The sequence below is a fragment of the Aotus nancymaae genome, unplaced genomic scaffold, assembly GCF_030222135.1.
Source record: "Aotus nancymaae isolate 86718 unplaced genomic scaffold, 86718_ANA_hifiasm-v0.15.2.pri h1tg000033l, whole genome shotgun sequence".
NCBI classification, from domain to species: Eukaryota; Metazoa; Chordata; class Mammalia; order Primates; family Aotidae; genus Aotus; species Aotus nancymaae.
Window position 1 is genome coordinate 5,561,515 of NW_026988447.1, and position 15,499 is coordinate 5,577,013.

At 33.3% G+C, this 15,499-nt stretch overlaps 1 protein-coding gene across 5 annotated transcripts in view; it reads left to right on the forward strand.

Annotated features, from left to right (window-relative positions):
• The window catches only part of FSTL5 (follistatin like 5), an 832,703-nt gene that overhangs the window by 427,259 nt on the left and 389,945 nt on the right, over nucleotides 1-15,499 (forward strand). For all 5 annotated transcript variants that reach the window (XM_021666691.2, XM_064383772.1, XM_064383775.1 and 2 more), the window contains exon 6: nucleotides 79-199. In XM_021666691.2, coding sequence (XP_021522366.2) covers nucleotides 79-199 — 121 coding nt within the window. The remainder of the gene's footprint in view (nucleotides 1-78; nucleotides 200-15,499) is intronic.

Consider the following 15,499-nt stretch of genomic DNA (forward strand, 5'->3'; position numbering starts at 1 on the left):
GATTATTACATATAATAAATTACATTATAGAAATGCTAAGACAGAAAGATAAAGGTATGGTTATAATTTTCTTGTTAGGTGATAAAACAGGAAGAACTTGGCAAGGATCTTTTTGACTGCACTTTGTATGATCTACTGAAATACGATGATTTTAATGCTGACAAGCACCTGGCTCTTGAAGAATTTTATAGAGCATTCCGTGAGTACAAGATTCATTCTCCAGTTTCTCTTTGTTCTTTTTCCTGTTGCTTTACACAATATGGTCTGTTTGCTTGCTCTCATATTACAAGCTGTTTCTGAAGAAAAGTGATGTAATTTAGTGAATTCAAGTTTTGAGTTGCATTGAAACATGAAAAAGCTAAGGGATTTAGTAGTTCTGAAATGAACAGTTAGAAATATTTGATAACCATGAATATCATCAATTCTCATTGATTATAATTTAAGATATTAGATTCTTTTTTTTTTTGGAGATGGAGTCTCACTCTGTTGCCATGCTGGAGAGTGCAGTGGTGTGATCTGAGCTCGCTGCAACTTCTGCCTCTCAGGTTCAAGCGATTCTCCTGCCTCAGCCTTGTGAGCAGCTGGGACTACAGGCATGCGTCACCATGCCCGGCTAATTTTTGTATTTTTAGCAGAGATGGTGTTTCACCATATTGGCCAGACTGGTCTCAAACTCTTGACCTTGTGATCCGCATACCTTGGCCTCCCAAAGTGCTGGGATTACAAGCATGAGTCATCGCGTTTGGCCACGACATTAGTTTCTCAATACTGCTTCCAAGGTTATTTTAGAGGAGGAGCAGCTTCTGACCAGTTGTCACCATGTATCAGATACAATTATTTACACAGTCAAATTTTTTAACTTCACTGGGGAACCAAAATGGATTAGTAAGATGTAGTCTTCAGATTGACTAAATGTTTTTTTTTTCAGAACAGAGTCATAAAGATGACTTGATTAACCAAAATTACTTATCAGGTTATTCTTTAAAAATAATTCAAAGAGGCTGGTAATGGGTGGCTGACACTTGTAATCCCCGTACTTTGGGAGGCCATAGTGGGTGGATCACTTGCAATCAGGAGCTCAAGACCAGCCTGCCAACATGGTGAAAACTTGTCTCTACTAAAATTCAAAAGTTGGCTGGGAGTCGGGGCACATGCCTATGATCACAACTACTGAGGAGGCTAAGGCAGGAGGATAGCTTGAACTTCGGCATGGAGGTTGTGGTGAGCCAAAATGGCACCATTGCACTCCAGACTGGGCAACAGAGCAAGACCCTATCTCAAAAACAAAAATTTTTTTAAATGAAATAATTCAAAGAGGAAGGACTAAGAAACAATAAACAAACAAACAAACAAAAAGGATTTAGGAGGTATGTGTAAAGTAAGAAAGTAAATTCACTAGTTGGTATTATAAATCACCAAATAAAGAAAATAAAAAGGATTTGGTTTAATTCAGAACATGAAATCAATATTCTTTTTTTTCCTCAGAAAAGTTATGGAGTAGAATATGTACTTATGAAAACGATCTTTTTTGAATTATAACCCTGACATTTAGCCATTTATCAGCTGTATGACGTTGGAGAAATTAGTTAAATGTATTTTTATTCTTAAAAATTCATATAAATAAAGATAATTTTGTTACTGCATATTTTTTTTAAAAATATTGTATTATATTTTTATGCGATAATTTATATAAGCAAAATAATATATGAAAAAGTTGTCACTTAAAATTTTTTTAAATCAATATAAAATATGCTCTTTGGATATAGTTAAGTTGCATATTCACTTTAAGTTACTAGGCAGAATACAACACAGGATGACTGGTAAGCTGTTAGTTCTTTACAAGGGTGTTGCTACATTAGGTACTTTTCAAAAATGATAAAACAAAAGGAGCATTGGCCCGGCCTGATGGCTCTTGCCTGTAATCCCAACGCTTTGTTTAGGAGGGCTAGGTGGGCAGATCACCTGAGGTCAGGAGTTTGAGGCCAGCTTGGCCAACTTTGAGAAATCTCATCTCTACTAAAAATACAAAAAATTTGCTGGTGTGGTGACGGGCTCCTGTAATCCCAGGTATTCAGGAGGCTGAGGCAGGAGAATTGCTTGAGCCCAAGAAGTGGAGGTTGCAGTGAGCTGAAATCATACCACTGTACTTCAGCCTGGACAAGAGAATGAGACAAGGAAGGTAGGAAGGAAGGAAGAAAGGAAAGAAGGAAGGAAGGAAGGAAGGAAGGGTGGGCAACATTATTATTCTACTTTAAATGAAGGAGATGAAATACACAGAAATTAAGAAATAAGTGCCTGAGTTTCTAATCAAACTCATGTTGACCTAATTATGAAGTCTAAGTGTTTTTCACCATGCTTCATGCTGTAGTGGCCATCCTTTTGTGTGCTCATGGTGGCAGGATAACAGGGAGAGAATGTGGTTTGTTGGGGAATAACTTATGTGTACATATAATAATATGTGTGTGTGTCCATATGTCTGTATGAATGATGCTATCATATAAGATAGAAGGGAATAGATGTTATTTTAAAAGCCTACAGAAATATTGAGTTCAAAATACGATATTTAGTTTTAGAAATCAGGGATACCTTATGAAGGTGGGGAAATTAAATTAATGTTCAGGATGAGTGGATTTAAATTTTTGGAGATGAGCAAATGGTATTGGACAGAAAGAATAACATAAATAAATAGTCGCATACTTGTCATATCGAAGCATTTAGAAAAAGCTAATCCAACTGCATTGTCTGTTGCCATTCGAAATTCTATGAAAATGTATAAATTATTTTGGCCATTTTACTAAATAGTTTTAATAAATAAGCAGTCTAATCTCCTAACTCCTACCTCTATCTCTCAACAGAAAGATATATAGACTTGGCTAAAAAAAGCAGGCAAAATCTACAGTCATACTTGCAAATAATTTCAATGGTATATAGTTTACTGAGCATCAACAAGTGTTTTAAGTGAATATGTTTGTGTAAGATTTTTATTCAAAATAGAGTTATTGCTGGTAGTGAAATAATGGAAGAGAAACAATAAAAATATCTGAATGAGTAATATGTTATTTTTATGATAGCCAGCAAAGACACCGAATAACAATCCCTGACCCTATCAGTAATAATAATCTTGCCTCAAATACTACCGCTTGCACCTGCCAAAGGGAAAAATAATACTGCTTTTTAGGATATAATTTGATGTTACCAAAGAAAAGAAGGTAGATCAGTACATTGTTCTGATAAATAATGTTTTACAAGTCAGAAATATAAATAATCAATTAAAAGTTTAATGAATATATAGTAAAACTCATTACATATAAAAGTACTAGGGATTATTGAATTTGAAGAGAAGGAAATCTTTGTGGATTTCATTAACTCTTAGAAAGTAATATGTAGCCAGCACAGTGGCTTACACCTGTAATCCCAGCACTTTGGGAAGCCAAGGCAGGCAAATCACGAGGTCAGGAGATTGAGACCATCCTGGCTAATACGATGAAACACCGTCTCTACCAAAAATACAAAAAATTAGCCTGGTGTGGCGGCATGCGCCTGTAGTCCTATCTACTCATGAGACTGAGGCAGGAGAATCCCTTGAACCTGGGAGGCGGAGGTTACAGTGAGCCGAGATCACGCCACTGCATGGGTAACAGTGTGAGACTTCATCTCAAAAAAAAGAAAAGAAAAAAAAAGAAAGTAATACATTAAAAATTGTATGGAAATTTTTTGTAATAAATACAATAAATTTAGTGAGAATAGTAATAATTCTGTCATTAAGTCAAATTTATGTATAATACAAAAGATCTACATTTTTAATAGTCATAAAGAGATATTAGCTGGATAATGAAATTGCTTGGCAATCAGTAATCATGAGATTACTTTTTTCTTTTTAGTTAATCAAAACTATTCCATAACAATGATAAAATGATGTTCACAGCATCATTTAGTGGAATTTTTTTTTCTAAGTAATGCTGCAATTACAGGAAATATTTTAATATTCTTTGTGATCTCACCAAGCAAATTTCTTGTAAAGTATTACATTTTCAGTGCTTCATCCTTATTTAAACTAGGCATCAAACTATATAATGGTCCCTCAGACATAACAGAACTGACCTGTGTGGATTGTATCTGCATTATTGAAAATATATTTATACTTTAATGAGAATTATAAACACATATCAATTTCCTTCTCTCCCTCTATAAAAATACCTAACTAAATCCACTTGGGTTTTGTGACGTTTAGTGACAGGCTTTGTAAAATGACATGATTTTAGAAAGTTGGAAAATAAGAAGATATCACTAATAAAAAATATATAGCACTAATGGGAAAAGCAATCGATTAAAAAATCATGTGTTATGTACCTTTGTGTATAGAGTGCTGTGATAGTCAAAGCAACTTACAAAGATAGGTTTCCTTTCCCCTAGGAATATATCATCTCAGACAGACAGTGATAAAAATGACAGATATATTAAGACTAAAAAGGAATCATTTTTTTCCACATTGAGGATGCATTCTTCCACACAATTTATAAAAAGAAGCTCAGAAAACTAGAAGAGTCTTAAGTGAATATCCAGAGGGTTAAACTAAGGCTGAAGAAGTTAGAAACCTATCATGATCCATTGATTGTCTTCTGGTGGATACAAAGGTAGACAGATCTCATGAGTTCCAGCTTCTTACTCTTTCTGCCATGGTATAAAATGGAAGATAGTACAGGGTAATTTGTAAACAGGAAAAAGCTAATGGTTAAAAACAATAGCACATTATCAAGTATTATCATATTATTGCCATGTTATTACAGTAGTTATATGATGTTTTTCAAAAATAGCTTTTTCCTTTATGGATTAGACAAATAATTATAATCCTTTACCATAGGTATTGAATGGTCAATTGTTCGATTTTTCTTTATAAGTTTTGGTATCACATATAATTTGAGTTTTACTAATGTATTTAAAATAAATTCTCGTTTTGTGCATCAAGTATTTCATATCATGTCTTGTTTGATTAACAGACTTGTAAAGCTATTTACTAGGATCCAATAAATAGTAAGTTTAGTGACATGCTTTTGAATAGAGAAAGGAAATACCAAATCCTCTGTTAAGGTGGTAAAGTGGTGTACATCCTTCACCTTGGAATTTCATTGTCATGAGTATATTCAGTAAAGCGTATTCATCTTTCAGTGCAAAAGTTTCTGGTAGAATTAAAAATGAGTTAATAGTGCCATATTATATACCAAGTACTAAATGCTTCATTTTCTTCCAATTCAAATTTAATCAAATTGTAACATTATATATGACTTGCATGGAGCAACATACTTCTGATTTAAATCTGTCAGCAAATATAAGTGATTTGCCATCAGACAAGATTATCATATACTAATTGAGGCATTTAATTTCAGAAGTGATCCTCAAATAAATGTCTATATTTACTTAGTTTGGTGACTAAGCTCAATTGAAATGATGAAATGATGTCATATGCTTATTGCTTTTATAAATGAATTACTTTATTTAGATTTTGTAGATAACCAAGAATGGTATCATCAACTACCTAGAGAAAAAATCTTTGTTTTGAAAATGCTTTCTATGTACTTCATTTCAGGAGTTAAATAATAAATTACTTTGACTGTAATACTAAACCTTAAAATTGTGTGAAATTTTATGAGGACTATGAACTTTTAAAATTGCATGAGACATTTTGGTAAATGTGATAGATTTTTGAGGTGTTATTAAACTGTTCTAAGGTGCAGCTCCCAAAAAATATATATACATACATATATACATATATACGTACTTTAAGATGTGTATGTATTCTTGTGTGTTAAACTTCTAATGTTATACTATTAAAAATTTCTATTAATTCAACATGCTCTTTATATGTACAAATATCCAAAAGAAGATATGTTTCTAGTGTGCATAAACCCTGTCTCTACTAAAATTACAAAAATTAGAATCGTGTAAACCCAGGAGGCGGAGGTTGCGGTGAGCCGAGATTGCGCCACTGCATTCCAGCCTGGGTGACAGAGCAAGGCTCCATCTCAAAACAAAAAAATATTAAGTTTTTGTAAGCATAATTCATCAACTGTGAACATCATATTGACACTAATTGTATAATAGCTCTATTGTTCTTCTTTCTTTAAGAGAAGTAACTATGATTCCAAAATTCTAAAATACTAAGAACAGATATTTAAAATCACCTAATCATTAACATGTATATTCAGAACATCATCATGCTATATGAAACATTTCTTAATGCAGTATAGATTTGATAATGACATTATGAGGAAAATAAAATTCATTTTCCAGGGAAAGCAGAACTGCTACACTAAAATATTACTTATTGAAAGCTTCTAATAATTAGAGCAGTAAAAATGAATATTATATTACCATTCATAGATATTAGATCATTAGTAAATAAAAACCTTTGTTAAGAAAAATAGCAGAGTTTAGTGAACAAAATTAAGAATGTTGCAGCAACATAGGCTAAAACTGATGATGGGGCCAGAACCAAAGAAGGAATAGTAAAAGTGCAGGAATGTGGCCATATCTGTGCGATAACTTATAAACAAAATTATCCTGAATCGGTGAGTGATTAAATATACATGACAGGGAAAGGATTTGAGTCAAGGATAATGCCCAGATTTCTAGCTTGACTACTAAGAATAGAATGATGTTTCTGTTCATTAAATTGAGGGATACAAAGAGAGATACAAGTTTAGGGAAAGACACTGAATTAAATTTTGGACAGGTTGGTATATATTTTTAAAAAATACAAAACTTCTGGTTGGAGAATATTGTGGTTCAAATAGGGGACCTCATCTAGAAATAAAGATAGGGAATATAGAATTAGAAACTGAATCTCTACCAGGAGGTTGGATCATTCAAGGTGAGCATGAAAAGAGAGAAAGAACGAGCAAAAGTGGAGGACTTGAGAGCCGTCTCGGTGGATATCATAGCAAAATATGGTAGACGGGCGTCTTCAACAATAGAAATTTATTTCTTGTAGTTCTTGAGATGGGGAATTCCAAGATCAAGGTACCAGCCAATTCAGTGTCTGGTGAAGGCTGTCTTTCTGGCTTGGAAACAAATGTCCATCTTCATGCTGCATTGTCACTGAAGAGAAACGCCCTCTGATGTATCATTTTATAAGGACACAAAACATATCAGATTAGGACCCACCTCATGACCTCATTAAAACTTAACGTTATTTTAGGCCCAATCTCCAAATATAGTCACATTGATTCACATTAGAATATTAACATGTGAAGTCGGAGGAGACACAATTCAGTCTATACCGGAATTAAAACTGAAATGCACTTTGATAGGTGGTATCAAAGCAGGGCACTACCATGACATTTTACAAAGGAAGAACTGAACATTTTTCAAAGCTAAGTACAAGGCAAAAAAAAAAAAGATTCTTAATCCTTTTTTTTTTTTTTTTTTTTTTTTGAGAGGGAGTTTTGAATTTTTCAAAGCTGAGTACAAGGCAAATAATAAAAAAAAAGATTCTTCTTCCCTTTTTTTTTTTTTTTGAGAGGGAGTTTCACTCTTTTGCCCAGGGTGAAGTGCAGTGGTGCGATCTCGGCTCACTGCAACCTCCGCCTTCCAATTTCAAGAGATTCTTCTGCCTCAGCCTCCTGAATAGCTGGGATTATAGGTGCTCGCCATCACACCCATCTAATTTTTGTATTTTAAGTAGAGACGGGATTTCACCACGTTGGCCAGGCTGATCTCGAACTCCCGACCTCATGATCTGCCTGCCTTGGCCTCCCAAAGTGCTGAGATTACAGGCGTGAGCCACGGCACCTGTCCCAAAAGTGAGCTCATATTGGCCACTAGGTTTGGCGGTAAGAAACTTACTTGTAACTTTGGTCATGACACTTTCAATGTAGATGTAGGGGCAGAAGCAGAATTGTGGACGGTGGAGAGGTTGGATGTAAGGAGACTGAAAAACGATAATGTTGGATAAAGAAGCAGAGCACATGAGCATCCATCAAGTACGAATATATTTAGATAGAATCGAAAACAACTAAAATCCTCTTTGGTTTTAGAAGTTAATATGATGGTAGCCTTTGCAAGAAAGGAAAAGGAATGAGATGAAAACATCAGGTCATCTATGGTGCTGGAAACATTCTGTCTATCTCTGTCTGTCTCTCTCTCTATCTATCTATCTGACAATCTGTCATCTATATTTAACATGCATAGTGGTTTCACAGACATCTTTACTTTGTTCAGGTGTACTGCTTCACACATCATAATGTGTCACTATTTTATATCTCTGCTATTTAAAAAATAAAACAACAAAGTTTACCAGGGCAACTGAATTCACCTCTGGCATAGAGCTCATGAATTATCTCTAAAAGACTAAACCTTATATTCAAACACAAAAGCAATGCTAATCCTAAGCTTACTTTGACTTGGGAATCATTGTGTTTGATAATGTTATAGCTACTATAAAATAACCCCATATACACAGATTATTATAATATGAAACCTTGCAGCAAAGGAATCACCTGACGTATTTGGAGAATAATTCTTCTATCACATACTAGCATACAAAATTAATAATGTGCATTTTAGTTTGTATGGTTATTCTTTTGTTGCTGTTGTTTTTGAGACAAGGTCTCCCTTTGTCACCCAGGCTGAGAGTGTGGTGGCACTATTATAGCTCACTTCAGCCTTGAGCTCCTGGGCTCAAGCAATCCTACCACTTCAGCTTCCCAAGTAGTTAAGACTACAAGAGTGTGCCACCTCATTTGGCTAATTTATTTATTTATTTTAGTAGAGATAGGATCTTGCTATGTTGCCTAGCCTGGTCTCTAACTCTCGCCCTCAAGTGAGCCTCCCAAAGCGCTGGGATTACAAGTGTGAGTCCCTGCACCAGGGCTGATTATATAACTTTTTATAAGAGTTTATAGCTATCCCCTGGCTCTTCTGGTAAATACCACTCAGCATTATTTCCTTGCTTTCTATTTTGTGTTGCTGTTGTTCTCTGGGTTCTTGGTAAAAGGATTGTCCAAAATGATTGTTGAGACCCAGCCAATAGACATGTATTCCAAAAGGACAGTTTATTGCTCCTAAACATAGCAAATTATTTGTATACACCAATTGTAATGGTAAAAGGGAGAGGCAATACAAATTTAATCTGTAATACTTTTAAGTCTTAGGTTTTTCCCATTGTAAATTAACCCTGTCCTTCATTTTGTCCCTGAATCCCCCATTGGTTAGATTACCTTAATGGGTTGCCACTATTGTGCCTTGAGGCATTCTGGCATTCTTCACACTCTGATCTCCAATTGGCACACTTTGCCTTCTAACATAATGATTCATAATCCAAAAAGCAGACACAATTAGTTCAAGTGAAACATTTATTGTATTTATTTCTCAAAGTATTTGCTTTTTCATCATAAATATTGATAGAGTAATGCCTCTTCTGACTCAAAGCGTAATTGCAGTACAATAAAATGAGAACTGACCAATCATTCTTATTCTCCATATTGTACCATGTATTGTCAGTCATAACTTAATGCATCTAACCTAAAATTTATTTCCAGTGATTACACTATAGTAATCTTAGGTAGGGTTTGCCTGAGGATTATGTTTTCAGACTTTCAAATAATTTCTGTAAATCATTGTTACATTGGCGTTGGCTTTGTACCATTTCTCAGGAACTCCTTGAATTGAACTCTGCGTTGTCCTGTGTGTGGTTCTGCAACCCTATCTGGATGGCGTCCTCATAATGGCCAAAATCTGTGAGCAACTTGAGTCAGTTGCCCTGTGATTTTGTCCAGATTTCTCTAGCAACTTCTGTTCCTTGGCTTTACCCTAAAGGTTGTCAGTTACACCACTGCCCGGGGATGACTGCTTTGAACAGAGCTGCTGCAACCTGGCGCCAAAGTCTTAGCTTTATTTTGAAGTATCTCAAATTTCCAAACTGTTTCCACTGATGGGATTTAATTTTAAACTAGTCAATTATTGTTCAACAATTTAAAGCAATTTGAATGCAATATATCATGGTTTATTACTAGCTGTTTTCTGAACTCCCTTCTCTGGGTTAGCCTGGGAGAAGAGGAGTTTTATTTACATCATTCAGTTGAAAGTTTCTTAACTGGATTCTGCTCTGCCAAATGATCTTTCAGAAAGGCATTTATCTATCAAATAAATGTCACTATAATATGTAAAATCAAGTATTTTTAAAATATAAAATATACATGTTTAAATAATTTTAATATTTCTAACAACTTCAATAATTTGGAAGATAGTATAATACTTATAAAACATATTGTTGCTGTTTGTTTATATATATTTATGTGTTATAAATATATATTTCATAGATTATAAATGTATATTATAAACATATTATTTTATATATTATAAATACATAATATAAATGTATATTTATACCATTACTACCATCATTACTACTTCCATAAAGTTTCATGGATATAACAAGAGAAGACATGAAACTTGAAGTAGATTTCATCAATTACATACATAAATCATAACACTTGAGTGTTTAAAGAAAGAATAGTTAAAATCATTGTCTTGCTAAATAAAAAACAGGAAAAGAAGAAGAAATGAATCAAAATAACAATAATGGGTTTATTAATTTTTATGAATTTTAAGTCAAATTTTCAATTACTAAAAATTCTACTAAGTCTTTTTTCTGCTTGCCATCATTCTGTATCCATTTATCTTATGTTTATTTTTGTGTTGTGCTAGTCAAATTATAAAACAAAAAGTTATAAGGGACTAAACAGTGATCAACTTTAATTCACAATTCAGTTATAATAATTCTGAGGCATACATGTTTGTGTGTGTGTGTGTGTGATATAATAAAATATGTGTGTATTTTTGTATATAACATATATATACACACACACACATATACACAAATATTTTCTTCTTATTATTATTTTTTTTCACACAGGGTCTTACCCTTTCACCCAGGCTGGAATGCAGTGGCACTATCGTAGCTCACTGCAGCCTCTACGTCCTTGGGTTCAATTGATCCTCCTACCACAGCCTCTTGAGTAGCTGGGACTACAGGCACGTGCCACCATACCCAGCTAATTTTTCTATTCTTTTGTAAAGGCTGAGTCTTTCTATGTGGCCCAGATTTCTCTCAAACTCTGGAGCTCAAGCGATCGGTCCACCTCAGCCTTCCAAAATGCTAGGATTACAGATGTGAGCCTTTGCACCTGGCCCACATACACATATATTTTATAAAAATACCACTGTACTACTTTTATTGGCTCACTATTTGTTTTAATTTTCTTTTAATTCGATAGTGGGAACATATCATCAACAAATATAGTTTAAAATTGTATTTTTTGGAATTTTTTTTCAATTTTAACTGACAAATAATTTTTTATATTTATGGAGTATAATGTGATGTTTCGATATATGTATACATTATAGAAAGATTTAATCAAGCTATTTAACATATTTGTCACCTCACCAAATGGCCATTTTTTTGTTTAAAAACCTATTTTAGCAATTTTGAAATAGACAATATATTATTATTAACTTTGGTCACTATGCAATGTAATAGATCACTAAAAGTTATTTCTGCTGTTTAACTAAAACTTTGGAAGATCAGCTTCTTCCTTTTTTTATCTCTTTGTATTGTCCTGTTTTCTATCCCTACCCTAGCCTCTGATAACCATATGTCTCCTCTCTGTTTCTATGAGATGGAACTTTTAGATTCTACATATAAGTGAGACTATACAGTAACTGTTTTAAATATAAATGAATATCATCTTTTAATGGCTGCCATTGTTTGAAAGCATGATAATCTTCAAAATTATAAAGGTAATATTCTATCTAATTATCATTCTCAAGTTACCACTTTTATCCTTGAAGAAACACTGTCTATTGAAACATAATACAAACAAAAATTGCTGGCCATCCTAATAATTTGAAATTTTCTAGCAGTCCCATTAAAAAAAGAAAAAAACAGGGAAAATTTGTTTTAATAACATTTTACTTACTTGAACATGTCCAAAATATTATTATTATATCAATATGAGCATTAGGTGCATATTATTCATTCTTTTTTCTTACCAAGACTTTAAAATCAGGGGTATATTTTACATTATTACAGTACAGGATGTCTCAATTTGGATAAGCCAAATGTTCAATAACCACATGTAGTTAATTACTGGCTACCCTCTTGGACAGTGTAACATTAGAGTGTCAATGAATAACAATTTCTCCATCTAAAATTTTATTCCAATTATTTTTAAATATGAATTTAGGTGCAAATTCCATTTTTACATAAATACCATTGTGTGAACTTTGTATTAATATTGATTTTTTTCAGAAATTCAGAAAATTATACACTAAAATGAGTATAATTTCATCTAAGGGACAAGCTTATTTATATATATTCTCAACATAAATAGAATATTTATTTTAGAAAGGGTTACATTAAATCTATTTATCATATTGTATTTTTTAGATTCAGAAATGTGTTTGTCACATGGGTATATGATGTAATGGTGGGAATGGGGCTTCTAGTGTACCCGTCACCCAAAGGGAAGATTTTACCAAATAAGTAATTTTTCAACTCTCGCTCCCCTCCCATCCTCCCTTTTTTGGAGTCCCCTGAGTCTATCTTTCTCTTTATGTCCATGTGTACCCATTATTTAGCTCCCACTTATAAATTAGAACATGTGATACTTGGTTTTCTGCTTCTGTGTTAGTTTGCTTAGGATAATGGCATCCAGCTCCTTCCATATTGCTGCAAAGGACTTTATTTCATTCTTTTTAATGAAATACATCATAGTATTTCATGGTGCACATGTACCATGTTGTTTTAAATACAGTCAACCATTGGAGGGCACTTAGGTTGACTCATGACTTTGCTACTGTGAATAGTGCGGCAATAACCATAAGAATGCAGGTGTCTTTTTTATATATGATTTCCTTTCTATTCGGTAGAGAGATACCCAGTAGTGGGATTGATGGGAGGAATGGTAGTTCTCTTTTTAGTTCTTTGAAGTATCTCCATACTGTTTTCCATAGTGGCTGAACTAATTTACATCCCCACCAACATTGTGTAAGTGTTCCCTTTTCTCTGCATCCATGCCAACAACTGTTGTTTTTTTGACTTTTTAGTAATAGCCATTCTGACTGCTGTAAAATGTATTTCATTGTGGTTTTAATTGGCATTTATCTGATGCTTAGTGATGTTAGACATTTTTTCATGTGTTTTTTTTTTTTTTTTTGCCACTTGCATGTCTTTTTCTGAGAAACATTTCTTCATGTCCTTTACCCAGTTCAATAAAATATACTTAATGCCACCATCTATAAGTGTTTTTCAAATGCTCTTATTGATGGTCATTGAAATTATAAATCTTCTGTCCATAGTTAGTACCTTAAAAATAGCTGTTCTAATTTTTAAAATAATCTTATTTTAGTAACTAATGACTCATGTCTTTCCCTTATTTAAAGAAATACACCAATCATGTAAGTCTTTTGATGTGAGATACTGTTCTGCCTGAGAAAAAAAGTGTTTCCCTTCTGCATTATTTCAGTCCAGCAATTAACAGTGAAACAGCTTGTAGGAAGCTTGTACAACCTTATATACCACATGGATTAATGTTTTACATTCAATGTTTTGAAGTTTTACAAATAGCTCCAGAATATTGTTACCTCTGAGAATTCTGGGAAAATTACTATAATACATGGAACATAATAATTATTTAAAGGTTTGGAAAATGCTAAAATACTTTTAAAGGGTCAACACAATGAAAATAAATATGTGTACATATTTACGTTTGAAAAGGTGTGTGCAAAATACCTTAAGTCTTTTTTTTTTTTTTAAGATGCAGTTTCACCATGTTGGCCAGGCTGGTCTCGAACTCCTGACTTCTAGTTATCTGCCCACCTCAGCCTCCCAAAATGCTGAGATTATGGGTGTGAGCCACCATGCCTGGCCCTAACAAGTCTTATAGTAATTCAGTGCATGATACTTTTTGTGGCAATTCCTTTCATAGGTATTTCAAAAACAGTAACAAATTTGCTTTTAACACCTTTACAAGGATCAGAATAAATTGTTAACACACATCCATCTTTATACTTCAATACAAGTAATTAGTTTGATGATGATTAGCTATTTATTGCATCATGCCTAATACTCTAGTACTCATCAATCTTTTGTTTTATTCTGTTTTGTCAAATAATAAAGTTTAATTTCTTAAGGATTTTCTTTATACACTCTCTTTTAAATTTATAATCTATGTCTATCTATGTAGTGTAATTGGGTGTAAATTTCTAGCACCATCTACCATTGCTGTCACCCTTAGTAAATTTGTAAATAATTTTTATTTGATACAAAGTATATTTATGTTAAATTTCCAATATATATTTGCTACATCTTTAGGTGACAATTAAAAATAGATTGAAGTGAAATAAACAACAAAAATGGAAACAAAGTGTCTACACTAAGTGCCATGTAGCTTCCTGAATGAGGATTTTGTTAGGGCCTCAGTGCTGTATATCACCTGCAATGCACCATTGTAAAATGTGTTCTTCCTAACGGAAATTGTTACTATAAAAAGGAAGGAAAGTGCAGTAAACTTGTTACTAATCATTCAAGTAAAGTAAACAGAGCCTTGTTGTTGCCGACCATCTGGGACAAACAAAAAGCGTCTATGATGTTTAAAGCTTTATAGAAGTTGCAGATTACAAATCACACTGAAAGGATATGCACATTTATAGGTACTGTCTAGAGAACATCACAAGATTACTCTCTTTTTTTCAGTGTTGCTTAATTAACATTGATGATAATAACACTTTATTGAATAAACAAGTAAATTAGATATCTTAGTATACGGTATATTGTACTTGTCTATTCCAAAAGAAGGAAACTATTCAAATAAAAAATACACAAGGTTATGTTGGAAAGCCCTGGGAGGAGGAGAGACAGAGAGAACATAGAGAAGGAAAAAGAGAGATTGAAGAGAGAAGAAGAAAGCCAGATAAAGAATAATAAATGTGGTATATTTTATGTATTTTGTAGTTTAAAATTTATCAGCTGTGCAATGATCCACTTTTGTAATTTTACCCATTTAAATTAATATTTCAAGTCACATTTAATTTCATAGTAAAAAATCAGCATTTGTTATGTTCTTATTACATGGCATGTTATGACATATTATTAAGGCTAATTACTACAAATATAAAGATGGATAATAAACTCTTTCTCTTCTTTAGGAAACTAAACAGTAAAAGGCAATTTCAATATAGTATCTCAAGGGACAATGAAAAAGGAACACCCACAGGGATGGTTTCTAAGCAAAGATAACTTTTGAATTACATATGCCCCTGAATAAGAGTCCCTGGGGACAAAGTCTAAGAAGCCAGGTGTTTTTCTGCTAATGGGAGCCCATCAGCAAAGCCTAATGTGTGGGAAATTGCAAGCCTTTGCGGGACTGAGGGAGACAAAGTGCAAACTGGAAATTAGTGAAAAAAGAGGCTCAGGAGGGAGGGACTAGAGCTCGAAACTTAG